This window comes from Lemur catta, chromosome X, assembly GCF_020740605.2.
Source record: "Lemur catta isolate mLemCat1 chromosome X, mLemCat1.pri, whole genome shotgun sequence".
Taxonomy (NCBI): Eukaryota; Metazoa; Chordata; class Mammalia; order Primates; family Lemuridae; genus Lemur; species Lemur catta.
The window spans coordinates 38,600,868-38,615,954 of NC_059155.1; the positions used below are offsets into that span (position 1 = coordinate 38,600,868).

Consider the following 15,087-nt stretch of genomic DNA (forward strand, 5'->3'; position numbering starts at 1 on the left):
TTGATGCTGCTGGTCTCAGGAGTATACTTAAAGAACCACTGCCCTAATATATGCCACATACTCAGAAAGAGGGGAAGTTGGGATCAGCTGTGATTTATATTAAAAAGTATTCTCATATTTAAAGGACAGCGAGGGATAAAGAGAAAGGCTGCTGCTTGACTCTATCAAAGCAGCCTCTTCCTCTTTGGGCTTGCTGAAAAGCCTCCTCTATATCAGAAAGCACAAACTCATAATTTTATGGATAGAAAGCCTAAATTGAGTATGACATTGTAAAATATACATTTGATCTTCTTCCCTGTTTCCTGACATAAAGCCCCTAAAATTATCTTTCGAATCTCCAGAGTGATAAGAGTGTCTTTAGTATGCTAACAAAATGGCTGGTGGCCTCTATACAACTTCAGGATGGGGGCTAATCTTACAAAAACCAAGGCATGATTAGAGGGTTGGGACTTTCAGCCCCACCCCTGAGCTGGGGTGGGAGAGGGAAGAGGGACTAATGGTTAAGCTGATAACCAAAGGCTAATAATTTAACCAATCATGCCTATGTAACGGAGCTTCCATAACCCACCCCCCCCCAAATGGGTTCTAAGAACTTCCAGATAGCTGAACATGTGGAGGTTCCTGAAGGGTGGCACACCTGGAGAGGGCATGGAAGCTCTGTGCCTCTTCTCATATAATTCATCCCATATGCATGTCTTCCATCTGGCTGTTCATCTATATCCTTTGTCATATCATTTTATAATAAACCAGAAAACATGAGTGTTTCCCTGAGTTCTCTGAGCCACTCTAGCAAGTTGATCAAATGAATAGGAATAGGTTTGTGGGAACTCCGACTTATAACTGGTCAGGCAGAAGCACAGGTTACGATCTGTGCTTGCGATTGGCATCAGAAGTGGGGAGCAGTCTTGTGGGACTAAGCCCTCAACCTGTGGGATCTAACACTATCTCCAGGTAGGTAGTGTCCAAATTGAATTGAATTAGAGGACACCCAGCTGGTTTCCACTGGAGAACTGACTGCTTGGTGTGTAGGAAAAAAATCTCACATATCTTGTGTCAGAAGTGTTATGTTGAGTAGCTGTGTGAGAATAGTGAAGGAAAAAACACTTTTTTTTCTATTTCTTAGTGAGGTAGCTACTACAGGGTACAAAGAGCTCTGAACTATATGTTGAATGTGTGAAATCACCTATATTATAGGTCACAAATTTTCATATGGTTCAACCTAATGGAACAATTGGATTCCATCTCAGCTCCACCACCTACTAGTTTTGTGACCTTGGGAAAATCTCTTCATCTGTCTGAACTTTAAATATTAACCTTAAATAACAATACCTGCTGCATAAGACTTAATCTTTAGATTAAAAAACAAAGCTCAATAATAAATATGTTCTGTAAACCACATGGTGCTTTATTGTTTATTGTCACCGCTGTTGACTTGACCAAAATCACACAGTACTGGACTCTTTCCATTGTCCCACATTCTCTAATTTTTCTGATTGATTATGATCATATTGCTATAGTTAGGTTTGATGTATGTGTTTCCCAACTACATAATAAACAATTTGAGGGTTTCTTGTTTACATTACAATAGTAACCTTGGTACCTAGAACACATCCCAGGTACATAGAAGAAGTTGAACAGTCACTGGAATTCTTAGAGTATATACTTAGACTATAATGTTACATAGGCATAGCTGCAAGACTGGGAGGGGAAAGGCTAGAAGGCTAGCCTTACAATTTTCTCAAGATGGATGAAAACCATTTGGTTGTCTAAACGATTGATGTCTAATCATAAAAGACCCCATTATTTTCCAACTGTGCTGAGCAGTCCACTTCTTTTTGTTTCTCACATCAAACACCATCCTAAACATATCTTTGTTTTTCAAATACCAATGTGGGTCATTTTAAAGAGGTTAAACAAATGCTTCCAATGGTATTGATGGGAATTAATTGGCATTGCCTTTAGTAACATGAAAAGCCCCATAGATCTTAAATTATGACTCATCAAAGAGGAAACTTGTTACACTTAATTTTGTGTGTACTGGTCCACTGAATGCTAAGTGGACCAAGAAACTATTTCAAGACTTCTTTCCATTTTTATTCAGGTAGATTTTCTATACATGCAAGCTGATAATGATGGCAAATAGTTTATACACTATTAATTGAAGTGGTGGTCTCACTATTAATTTAGTGATTTGACTAAATGGCAATCACATCCAGAAATGCGAGGTTAGGTGGAAGAAGGGAGTGATGGCTAAAAGGAAAACTGTAGCTTATTTTCACTGATCAAATTTACCAGATCATTACTCAAAGCTCTACTTTACTTTCTGCAGTGTTAACACAGTCTGATAAAAACAAGGTAATGTGGAACCTGCTGAGGTAGAGATCTAAAAGAAAGAGATATGAGTCTCATCAAGTGAAACCTGGCTGGGAATCCTATCTGTTTCTGGTGAGCATTAAGTATCATATTTGGAATGATGGCTATTCTATTTGTAGTATATAGTTGAGGCTAATCCCAGGCTAGCCATGATCATCCTTGGGTAGCTTAAATCATAGAGCCAGGCACTAAATCTAGAACACGCAGATTTATTCAGCATTCAGAGTGAACCACTAAAATAGCTGTTAAGGAAAGGCTGACCAGAGGTGGCTTATATACTCAAAAATATTAATGCAAAAAAAAATCTGCAAAATTATAGCTTTTATTGGAACTAAAGTAGTTCTACATAGAAAGCTCTGTCCTTGGACAGAAAACTTCTTGTTTAAAAAGGCAAGGATTAGTTGTGGCAGCTCACATTACCAACAAAAGAATCTTCTGGGAACAATATCTAAGGGAAAAGCCATTCGTCCATTCATTTTTTATCCTATTCTTGGTGCGTCAGTATCTACGTGGGATGCAGACTCCACAGCCTGAGACACTGGTGTCCTAAAGTCAGTTCTAAACAAAATGGTATCTGGAGAGTCTTTACTTTTTCAACTGAAGTTGTTAAGAGGGTACTTTGGTTTAGGCTAGGGCTAGGGAACCTGCGGCCTTCTGATTTCAAGATTGTTGTTTTTTAAGCATCAAAGGAGGCAAGAAAAGCTTCATCTTTCTCTGCTGCACCCCTTTTAATAAAAGAATTTGTTCTGTAAAATTTGGATTCAATCAAAAGGCTACACTTAAGGACCTGGAAGGCCACATGTACCTTTAGGCAAAGGCTGTGTCAAGAGCAGAAATAGAGTGGGGGCAGTGGGAAGGCTACACCTAGGAAGAGAGTGTTTTGAGGTATACATGCAAATGAGCACCATTTAAAACAAGTGTGAGGCCGTGTTCCAGCCACACAGTTCCATTAACTGAATTTGCATCTCCCTATCATAGAAATGACATTTCCACAGCCTTGACATTCAAAATGTCGTGAGAACCAAATGCAAACCAAAAAATTCCCTCAGCTTGTGAAAATCATTACACAACACACAGTAAATTCAAACAAAGGGAAAAACTTTCTCAATACTAATAAGAAAAACACCTAAGAAGTCATCACTTGAAGAATTATAGCCAGACTGCAATGCATTGGGAAATAAATGCACCTAGGTTAGAAACGCAGTCACAGTCTGGGTTACACTGGAATATGAAGCAAAAAGCATTTTGAAGAATACATGCCCTCACATTTTCCCTTCATTTAAATTCTTGTACTGGAATAAACAACTCTGCTAGCTAGGTCTATATTCTATTTGATCAGAATGTACCAAGAATATGTCAATAGGACAACTCTGGTCAATTTTGTTTAAGGAACAAAATGCAATTATAAAATACCTATATTTACTACCTTGTATCCACAAATGGTTATAGGTGGTGATAAAGACTATAAGTTTCCTATTTCAAAGCAATAATTCATAATATAACATCATCCTGTGAGTTTTAAAGAGAATTTTAGTAACATTCAAATTTAATACACAAATTGCATCATTCTCAAAAATGCAGGCAAAAACCTGATGCTATGGCTATGAAAACACTGCTTAGCTTCATTACATGTCTGCATAAAAGAATTTTCTTTGAATCACTTTTCCAACTGTGACACAGTCACATACATTGGTAATCCAGAACACAAAAAAATACATTTTCACGATACTGATTTATTGTAAGTCAAAGTATGTTCTAACCTGACCAAGTTCTTCATTAAGGTCTGATGTGTTCACCAGGGCTCCTTCATTAATTTCTTCATCATAAAAGTCCTTATCCCATGAGATGAAGAAGGAGCCCAAGAATTTCTGCATTTCTACTGTGACGTACATGGAGACAGGAATGATAAAGTTGAATAGAACCATAAATGACAGGAAGTCGGTGAACATTTTCAAAACCTAAAATAAAAGAGAGTTCATGCTAATTAGATAAACCACTCTATCAGATGAGTATAATAGAAACAGTTAACTTTGTATCTTTTTATTTCAATGCTGAAAGCACTGCTCTTGCTATAAATTAGGAACTTTCCCAATGACGCTGTATCATTGTAGTCAAAATTATCACAGTATGTGAGAACAACATTTAAGAACACCCTCAATTTTATCATTATTCTTTGGCGTACATATCTTCTGTCAACACTTTTTTCACTTCTGTAAGTTCTTTGTTCCTTCCACTCCTAGATATGAATGTGAGATCAAAGTTTATGTGTAAGCATCCATTATGCTCATATTATAACATCTCACAAGATTATATTAAAATGCCAGAGCTTCTTGCCAAATTGCTTCAAACTCTTAAAAAGCTAAAATCAAGCACAGATGCTCAGAGTAAAAGAAAAAAAAACCCTCTAAAACTTCTTACATATTTAATAGCTTAGGGCCACCATACAATCAAGAGAAAGCCCAGAAGCTAAAAAAAAGTGTCATTTCTCTGAGCAGTATTTCAATAAAAGGTGGCTTGATCGCAAAATTTTAGAGTTACAATATTCAGCAGAAAACAAATTACCTTCAAAGTCTCCCGCTCTTTCTGAGTCTTTTGGTTATACCAAGGTTCATCATTATGTGGGGTACTTTGCCAAACATACTTTAGAGTAGTGCATACTGCAGCTTTGGTCAGTAAGATAAATAAATACACAATCAGGAAGGCATTAATAGATCTGAAAAATAAGACAGTATGGATTTTAAAACCATCTAATTACTTAAGACATCAGCCCGATATGAATTAAACTGTTCAGTTATCTAAAGCTTCTCCTGTGTATGATGTGTAACCACAGCACAAGCCTTGATTACATATGCACCTCAGTTATCACAGCCGCAGCATCACTCTCAAGTGGCAAAATGGAAATGCTAGCCCTGAACTGTTTATTGATCACCCCAAGTACAATGGCTGACTAACTTAACACCCCTTTATTAAGGTTCCTGTAAAGTGACGGGACACACACACACACACACACACTATAACCTACTCAACCTTATAGAAGGAGTAGCTTGTCTCCACTTCCCCGAATCCTAAATGTTTGGTGTAGAGGGTACAATAGCAATGTGAAATCCTCAAGCTCAGTGTAGATTCTTTCAATTCAAAAGTGGAGCTAGGGAGAGGGTGGCAGTGACATACTGGTTATCCATGCAGGTGATAGGGAGAGGGCCATACCAGTGGCACCTAGCTTAAGGATCTACCAGGTACCACTTCAATATTTTCCAGGAGACTATCATCTATGTTACAGAACCAACTTGTATATAGTAACTAGAGGATCCCACACCATTAATTCCAGTAACAAAAAGGAATAAATTTATAGTTCAAATAAATTCTGTCCTTTAATAGTTATGCGGGCTTAGGTAAGTCATATACCATCCCTGAGATCATTTCCTCAGCTCTAAAGTGGAGAAGCTAACACAAATTACTGCCCAGAGTTGTTCAAAAGACTATACCAAATCAGACATACAAATAATTGAGCACAGTTTCTGGAACATAAACAAGTGTTTAAAATGGTAGTTGCTATTGTAGTTGTTTTTTGGAATTACTGAAGAAGTAACTATTTCAATCAATAACAACTAAGGAAATTGTGGTGTATACTAACTTTTCGACAGCAGAACGTTTCTGAGATTTCCCTTGGTAGTTTAAAGCCATTTTGGTTTCCATTCCAGTGTAAACAGCAACTCCTAAGGAATAACAGAATATAATGAAACCTGGATTGCAAATGAACTTGTCAACCAACTCCCCACCCAGTTATCTCTATAAATTTCTAAATCTATAGAAGTGGGAATTCTAAGTCCCCTTCCAACTCACCAGTTGATATATCATTAATAGCATAATTTTTAATCCTATATAACATGTCATATTCCATCTTAGTTTACCATCTTATAAATTCTCAACATCTAAACAGAGGTTTAGATTAAATGGCAATATCTACCATGCTCACTTTTTAACATGCACTATTTATTCACAGGCTTTACAAAGCATATTTCTGATATATATATATATCTTAAAAATTGTTTACCATATATCTTCTTAGTATTTTTTAGTGTAGCTCCTTTCAGCAAGAGATTTTCAGGTCCCAAAGACCTAAATAAAGAACAACCACAGTGTATCCCAACAACACAATTGCATCATCAACTGTGGGGACAGATTTTGCTCTGAAACACATCTATCTCCAAGGGGTTCAGAATGTATCTGTCTACTTATATCATCCGCTTACTCCCAAGGACAAGCTGAAAGATCCCTCTCTCTGAAGCTACTTGAGGGTATAGCACAGATGGAAGCACAGTAAAGGAGTAGCCAGCAACAGTGGTACAGAAATGCATAAGGGGATAAAAGCCTTATGAATCATAGATAGACAGACGAGGACAGGACAAAGCAGCAGACATAGAGAAACAGAAACAGAGGGTCACAGATAAAAAGACTGGGAAGGCAAACACCAAGGTGGGGAAAAACACACTGATGTATTTATAGAGAGTAAATCCTCCTTTTGGGAGATCACTAGGAACTCTGTGTTTAACTTCTTTCTGAGTATAGATACTGTTCTGAGTGTGGCTATAAAGGGCAAGTGGAAAAGTTAAGGTAATCAACTGGATGATAAAAGAGGAAAGAAAGCATCCTTTTTTGTATGAATTGCCTCATTATAAATGATCAGCCTTTCATTTCACTTAAGTCCCAGTAATTCTTCCAGCATTTTATCCACTGCCTAGTCCCTCAATTACTCTCCTTTAAACCACTGTTCTGCAAGTATATTTCCAATGTTGTCAGCCACTGTACAACCAAGGACAACACATACAGTGCCCTAGAAAATGTTTGGGAACATCAGTCAAATTGTCTGGAGCTCTGCTATTTTGGAAACCCTAAGCATTATTTCCAATAACCCCCTACCCCCAGCACACAGAGATCCTACCACCATAACCCTACCAATTACAAGGTTACTTATTCACCTTTATACCCCTTTCTATAAAGAAAGGTATTTGGCTATTTTAGTGGATTTAAAAGAAAAATATACCCCCAGCCAAAGGACAGATTAAAGAAATAACAAACTAACCTGGCAACAGCTTCAAGACTATCACTATAGATATTGATTCGCCCAACAAACCTGTAAAAAGAGCATAATTGCAAATGTGTTTTCTATATCCAGATGAAATCCATATACCACAAATATGAGAAGAAAGCAAAATACAAATACTGCAGAAAAGATTAGACTCTGAAGTACAAAAGCCGATTATATTTCTGGAAAAAGAAGTTATATTGAACTGATAAGGTATATAACATATCCGTCTAATTTTTGAAATAATATTATGGATTATAAGAATGTAAACAAAGATTCTAAATTGATTTTCCAGCTCTATTTGGCATTATGCATGCACACAACACTTTTCTCCTTTATACCTTTATATAAATAACGTGACTTCTATTTTAGATTCACACGAAGAAAGGTTTCTGGTGCTAAAACACACTTTCAAAACCATTAGTTCAGTAGTTCTAACACTTAATCATGCATAAGAATCACTGGAGGGCTTATTAAATCACAGATTTCTGAGCCCCATCCCTGAGCTTCTGATTCGGGTTTCCAAGTTGATACTAATGCTGCTGGTCTAGGGACCACCCTTTTAACCAAAACATTTATCTTAGTGAACACTAATATTTATCTTAGTGAACACTAACATTTATCTTAGTGAACACTTGATTACTATCTTGGAAATGTCCAGCCTTTGTCTTGCAGCTGATCTCAAAACTGAGCTTGATCCAATCACTTAATATGACTAAGCACATGGTAACCTGTATTTCTGCAAAATGGGGTAAAAAGGCCAACTCCTCGTTAGCAAAAGTATTTATTATGTTTTGTAATTTGCATTGTAAACACCATCTTTTCAAAAAAAAAAAAAAAAGAAATATTTTATACTACTATGTACACAAAATATGAAGGGTCTGTTCATTCATTCATCATATATTAATTGTGCCAGTGCTGTACTAAGTGCTGAAGATACACTAATAAGCAAAGGGAAAAAAATGTTCCTTATCCTAAGAAAGACAAGTAAACAGTGATCACCACTAAGGGTGGTGGAAGTACCAGGTATTCCGAAGTCACACAGCAAGGGATTTGATCTAGTCTAGGAGAATTAGGAATAACCTTCCCTGTTGTAACATTCTCCTTCATATATAAGGCAACTGAAAAATGTGAGAGTTTCCTTATAAATATGCAAGGGAATAGATACTGTTCTCTAACTCAGGCAGAATAACTCACTCCCTTTTCCGTGATCCCACGGCCCTTGTACTCACCTCTATTATCACACTGTAGTGTAAGCTTAGCTTTACTGTTTTATCTCCTTTGCTCACTATGAGGCCCCTTGAAGGCAGAGAAAAGCTGGTATACTTTGTGGCCCTAGTTCCTACGATCAAAGTGGACACAGAAGAGGAAAGTGAAGAGGGAAAAAGTGATGGGAAGGAGAGAGGGTACTGTTCTTGAGGCAGGATGAATACTTTGGTTTTCTACTAGGTGTTAGTATAAATCACATCCAACCACTTGGACTATCCAACCACTTATGACTAAGACTATTCATTAACAAGATGGCTAGGATGGGTAATGGATGCCATTTGTAATGGTGGAATAGAATGAAATTGGTCCACATGGGGATAAAACCTGTTTTAACTCAGGTTACTCTACCCTCATTAGTACCATGCTCTAATCAAACAAACTAACCAGTCCGAAATCAAACACCAAATTTTTGACAATCCACAATGATGGTTAATCAGCAAATCTTTTCCAGAGAACCTAAGTATAGTAAAATAGAGGAAATTACACCATTTTACTGCTCCCTTAACTGTTTACTGTGGACAAGAAACTGCCTATTTGCAATCTTTAGCGCATCACGATCATTGTAAGAAAGGATAGAGTGCCTACTAATTGCATGAAGAGGGTATCCCTTCTCTCTTTAATGTTAGATGGCATGTAAAAGGGTTTATTTCTGTTTTAATTAACTCGGGTAACTGCATCAGCCTGATAGACCAGTCAGTCTTGCGGGATAACTTAATTTTAAAATATGATAGATGGCCATGTTTATAAGTAACAAAAGTAAAAGAAGAATCATAGGATGCCTGGGCCCACAATGATTTATCTTTGGCTGGTAGTGAACAAGGCTGATTTGATTCATTTCCCTGCCAGAAGGAAGGAACAGCTCATAAAAACATAAATGAGAGTAGGCTGGTAAGTGGTGGGTGTTTCTTTGCAATACTGTTGGTGAAGAGAAGCAGAGCCAACAGATAGCAGTAAAATGAAACCAGGTGATTCTTACTTGTAGAGGTCAGGTTGAGGCTGTTCACATTCAATTGTTGCTCGGAGAGTATCAATGGATTCAGCTGTACACAGTGCAATGGTGTCACGTACTGCATAATGTGTCTAGACAAAAGCAGAAGCAAAAGCAAATGCAAAAACAAAAACAAAATGTTTCTTTTCATAATTGTACACCCAACTAATTCCAGGACCATAGTTTGTTTTAATAAGAGGCTTTGGCAGAATAAACAAATACTGATGCACATTTCCCACCTAATAAGTTTTATGGTATTATTCTTAAAATATATTACAGATAATTAGAAAGATAACCCTGCTGCAAGGGGATTTCAAAGATAATGGAAAAACTAAAAGCTCTTCTTGATAATGACAGCTGAGAGGATTCCATTTGCAGCATGCATCTAATTAACCAAGACCCCATGAAAATTTTAATACTTTTTTTTCTCTTATTTATAGAACTGATACTTATTATTTTTCTCACTATAGTGTATGGCAATGTAGACATACACATATGAATTGAATATAACCTTTTTGGTCATAAGAATGCTAAAATTTTGCCAACATCAAGAGAAAGAATTATTAATAGTTCCATTACACAAATAGCTTAATTAATGATCTTGAAAATGTTCAAAGTGGCTACATTTCGTGGGAAGGGCAGGGAGATGGTGTGTCTCTCATTAGTCAGACAGAATATTCTACTAGTGTACATTATGCACTTGATTCATCCAGAACTCAAGGCAGGCTCCAATGAACCAATTTATACATCATCAAACAAGTGGTAATACAGACTCAAAGAACGCACCACTTACGTAGAAGGGAAAGCTGTTGCCATGGTCTTCAGGGAATATTATGGAACTATCTGAGCTATATTTAAAACTGCCTCCTGCTTTTGAAAACCTCTGTACTTTTAGCTGATTTGAGCAGATCAACTTAATTGAAAAAAGAAACTCCCTGAACGTTTTCTTCCTCAAAACAACTTTTTTGCTATTAGGAAATCTTCAGGTAGATCTCTTGATTTTTATCTTGAGATTCTCTAAAATATAACTTTGTTGTTGAATAGTTTAAATGCTTCTTGCTCATTACCATGCTTCTGAAATATACAATTAGTCATCCAAGAGATAAAGTTCTTTTTTCACACACTGAGTCCTAGTCCCCAACTCTAGATGGAATGAACAAGCAGAGGAACTCTCCAAGGATATTCCCAGTGGTGAGCCATATCAGTATCCCCCTTTAAAGTCAACATAGAGAGGATATACATCTTCATGCCCTGTGGAGCTCTGGACGATGGCAAAGAACTGACTCTCCCAGAAAGTATAAGAGAAGTATAAGAGAAGTTGTGCCTCGGTTTGACCAAATTTACTTTAACTCACTTATAATTCTTCCAAGTCGTAATAAAGTGAACATTTGCCAAACTACACGCTAAGGCATTTTTAAAAAACAATCAAATTACTCCAGGTTAGACTTCTTATATCCCAAGAATAAACAATTTTTAAATAAAATACACATCACTTTTAGAATAAAAATAGATCAAATTGTAAGGTTAGAGTACATGAAGTTATCTTTATACTTATATAGTTTCAGCCTATGATTACTCCTATTTTTAAAAGCCTAAATAAAATATTAAATGAGTTGTGTCAATAGTAAATTCATGCAGTGCTATAAAAATTGTGGTGGCCCTTATTTGGGGCATGGTTTTTCCCCACTCAACACCACCCTTTTCCTCTAAGATAAGTATTTGCTCAGAAGTCAAAAGTCAGTTATATAACAGCGGTCTTTAAATACAAGACCTACATGAGTAGAATAAGACAAATAAGATAAAATAAAAGAACAGGAGGTGGTACGAAGCAGTACTTTATGATTATCTGAAGATCAAAATGTTTAGGCAAGGTTTAGTCTCTGTTACCTTGCAATTGGATTCCCCATCAAGACTGGCTGTAGTGACATAACAGGTTCCATCAGTGGTGCAAGATGATAGAAGAATAAGATCACAGGGAAAGGTTTCATCAGCCTGTACTTCCACTACATCACCAACCTAGAATGGAAAGAAATGCAGATATAAATATTTTAAATTCCAAACAAAATATTCATTATATCTCACACTAAAGTCAAAACATTAGCAAGAGATATCTGCAGCTCTGGGCTTTGAGAGTATCCTAACATCCTACACCACCTGAAAGGTAATAAAAGAATATTACTCAACATTCAGAATCCTCTTAAAGATCACAAGGACTTAGGATTCTTTCAGATTAGCTTAGAACTGACCTTTAACTCTAATAAATGATTCCAACACCTGTTTGCTCTCTGATATTTCTTGCACTAAAGTTTTATAAGAAAACAACCATTATCACTTTATCAATAAATCAAGAAAATCTACATGTCACAAGTTGGGCACTCATGAATACTGAGCAGCTACACTCCCACTCTACACCATGCATATTTCTACATACTTTGCCTGCCATGTGATAACAACTGATTGCTGGGTGCCAGTTCCTTCTTCAGTGCTCAGAAAACCTCTGTTAATTAGAGAGGCATTGGTTTTTCCCATAATATTTGAAAAAATATTTTTTCTATGGGTCACTTTCCAAGAATTCATCTGCTATCAGAAGAATCAATTAATATTGCAATGAGAAACAATTTCCTAGCAGCAAGTACCCAAAGCACAAGTAGAGAAATAAAACATGACAGAAGAAATTATGAACAATTTAATAATGTAGGGAATAAATCATAATAGTTAAAAGCTTAGACTTTTTAACATGAGTTTATGTCCCAGCTCTGCCACTTAACTATATGATCTTGGGTAAGTGTCTTAGATGATTGCAACTACCTCAGAGGACTGATGTGAGTATGAAATGATGATACTGGTAAAATATTAAGCAAAGTGCCTAGTATATATTAACCATTTGTTAAGTATTAATTATAATTATTACTAATACCCTGTAACTACCTTACTCTCAACCTATGAATAGTCTGAACACTTTTTTGGAAGGATGTAAGAAATTCTCTAGTCTGGTGCTTCCCAATATTTTTCATACCATGGTACATATGGAAAATGATAAATAATACTTTTATACAGCACCCTCAGGTAAAGGGAAGAGGCTGCTTTAAGTCAATATTTGGCACACTGACCTGGACACACTAGCTGTGAAATGCTGCACTAATACGTGGAACACCTGTCTTATTTGCAATATGAGTTGGCAGATAAAGATGAGGATTTCAATACTTATTCAGGAATAATTTTATTTTCTTTGCCAATCTTACTCAGTAGCCAAGAGCGACAGTATCAATAATTTAACTAATTTGTAAATAATATTTCATTTTGTTGGATTTTTCCTTCCTCACTTCCATAAACACTCATGTTGCTTACAGAAAACCACAATCTCTGCTTAAATATGCAGAAGAAAGATAACAAACAAAATCCTAACACATCTTAGAAGGAAATACTCATCAGAGGTTGGAAGATTAGCCTCAGGCACTGGTAAATAAAACGCACAAAGGGTCCACTTTTTTCAACACCTATGATTTACTCAGATATGAAATATAAAGGTCCCTGCGTCTGCAGTGCAAGTTGAGACTGGTGAGACGGACAGGAGCCAGATCACAAAGGGCTTGGCAGGTTAGGCCAAGGGATTCAGGCCTCATTCTGAAGGCAAAGGTACAGGACTTTTAAAGAAAGAGAATGACATGATCCAGCTAGAAAATCAACTCTAGACTTCTGTTTCTATAGTACTTACCGTTTTAAAAGCCACAAGAAAACATCACCCCTGCCCATTATGAATATTAGAACAAAACAGATAATCTAAAAAATAAAATGTTTAGTCCATCAGAGAGCTGAGGTTGCCAAGGCAACCAAGTAAACTAAATTTCAAAGAGTAACAAGTCCTTGTGAGGAGTGATCGGACAGTTGAACTGTTTCACAACTGACAGCACAGGAGGAAGAGATGGTTACCATAAAAGTGGGTAAGAAGAAAACAACTAGATTTTTAACCAATTCTTAAAGGCTGGGTGTGGGCTAATAGGACAGTTTAGAATCTCTACAAGCCTGAGAGACGAGAGGATAACCACTCACCAGCTCTTCTTCACAGGCTTCCACTGGATACTCATGAGAAAGCATGAGGGCAGAAGACCGAAAAGGACCCTCCTCACTGGTATAGTCATATAGGTAGTGACTGACTGCTGTGGAGAGACAGGCACAAAACATGCCAGAATTGCGGACCCCTATCTCATATGAGACAAAAGCCATCTACACCTAGGAGAAAGGCAGGAAACCTTCCCTGGCATAGTCTCAGGGAAACATCATTACTGCTAGAGAGGTAGAAACAAAAGCAGCCTGATGTAGGGGATGGGACAGGAAACCCACTTGTAACAAGGACCTGGCACTGATACAAGGCAAAAGTTCAGCTACTGTGGGAGGTGGGGTGAAAATATTGAGAAAGTCTCTTACCCTGAGGCTCAGGTGTATAAGGCCTGCCTAATATTGAGACAGGAACAAGAGAACCAAGAAACCACTCTGTTCCCACCAGGAGCCTTACACTGAATAACAAATAGCAGCCTACAACTGGAGGAGAAGCAAGGGAACAGGGAGAGGCATTTTCTGTGACTCATGAGTGCAGGATGTGCTGAGAGCAGATGGTAGAAAAGGAAGCCCATGAAAAACCCTCCAGCATACCAGGCCCTACACAAAGTTCAAGGCAATAGCATTCTACCACTCAAGGAATTTGAAGTCCAGTGGCACAATAAAAGTATCAATAGTTACAACAAAAACCAAAATTAGTCCAACTGCTGACTAGATTGACTCAAACCCCAATGATAGTGGCCCGAGAGAAGAGGCTGGGCCCATTTCAGAAGATACATATTACTTACTTTAGCCTGTACCATTCTTTTACATATAATGTCTAAAATTCAATTAAAAAATATAAGATGCTTAAAAACAAAAGGAAAAAATAAGCCTTCACTCAAAGATAAAAGACTCAATGGGATCAAACCTACAATTGTACAGGTTTTGGAATTATGAAACAGGGACTTAAAAATAGCTATCACTAATATGTTAAAGTACTTAGTTGAAAAGGTAAGCAACATACGAGAGTGGATGAGGAATTCTGGCAGAAAGATGGATAGTACAAAAAAAAAATGCAAAGTTAAAAACAAAAAACATAGTTTTCACCTTGCAAAGGGAAAAAAAAACAGTAAACTTGAAGGAAGGTCAACTAAAATTATCCAAAATGATACACAAAGGGCAAAAAAGGAGTGTATTTAAAAAAGAACAGATTACTCAAGAGGTGTAAGAAAATATCACAATCTAACTCTAATTGGAGTCCCAGAAGAAGAGAAGGGGAATGAGGCAGAAAAAAATGTGAAGAGATAATGACCAAGAATGATCCAAAGTTAAT

At 36.9% G+C, this 15,087-nt stretch overlaps 1 protein-coding gene across 5 annotated transcripts in view; it reads right to left on the bottom strand.

Annotated features, from left to right (window-relative positions):
- The window catches only part of ATP11C (ATPase phospholipid transporting 11C), a 177,923-nt gene that overhangs the window by 54,626 nt on the left and 108,210 nt on the right, over positions 1–15,087 (bottom strand). For all 5 annotated transcript variants that reach the window (XM_045538911.1, XM_045538912.1, XM_045538915.1 and 2 more), the window contains exons 6-12: positions 11,604–11,732; positions 9,705–9,808; positions 7,457–7,507; positions 6,428–6,492; positions 6,008–6,089; positions 4,936–5,086; positions 4,134–4,331 (exon numbers count right to left, since the gene is read on the bottom strand). In XM_045538911.1, coding sequence (XP_045394867.1) covers positions 4,134–4,331; positions 4,936–5,086; positions 6,008–6,089; positions 6,428–6,492; positions 7,457–7,507; positions 9,705–9,808; positions 11,604–11,732 — 780 coding nt within the window. The remainder of the gene's footprint in view (positions 1–4,133; positions 4,332–4,935; positions 5,087–6,007; positions 6,090–6,427; positions 6,493–7,456; positions 7,508–9,704; positions 9,809–11,603; positions 11,733–15,087) is intronic.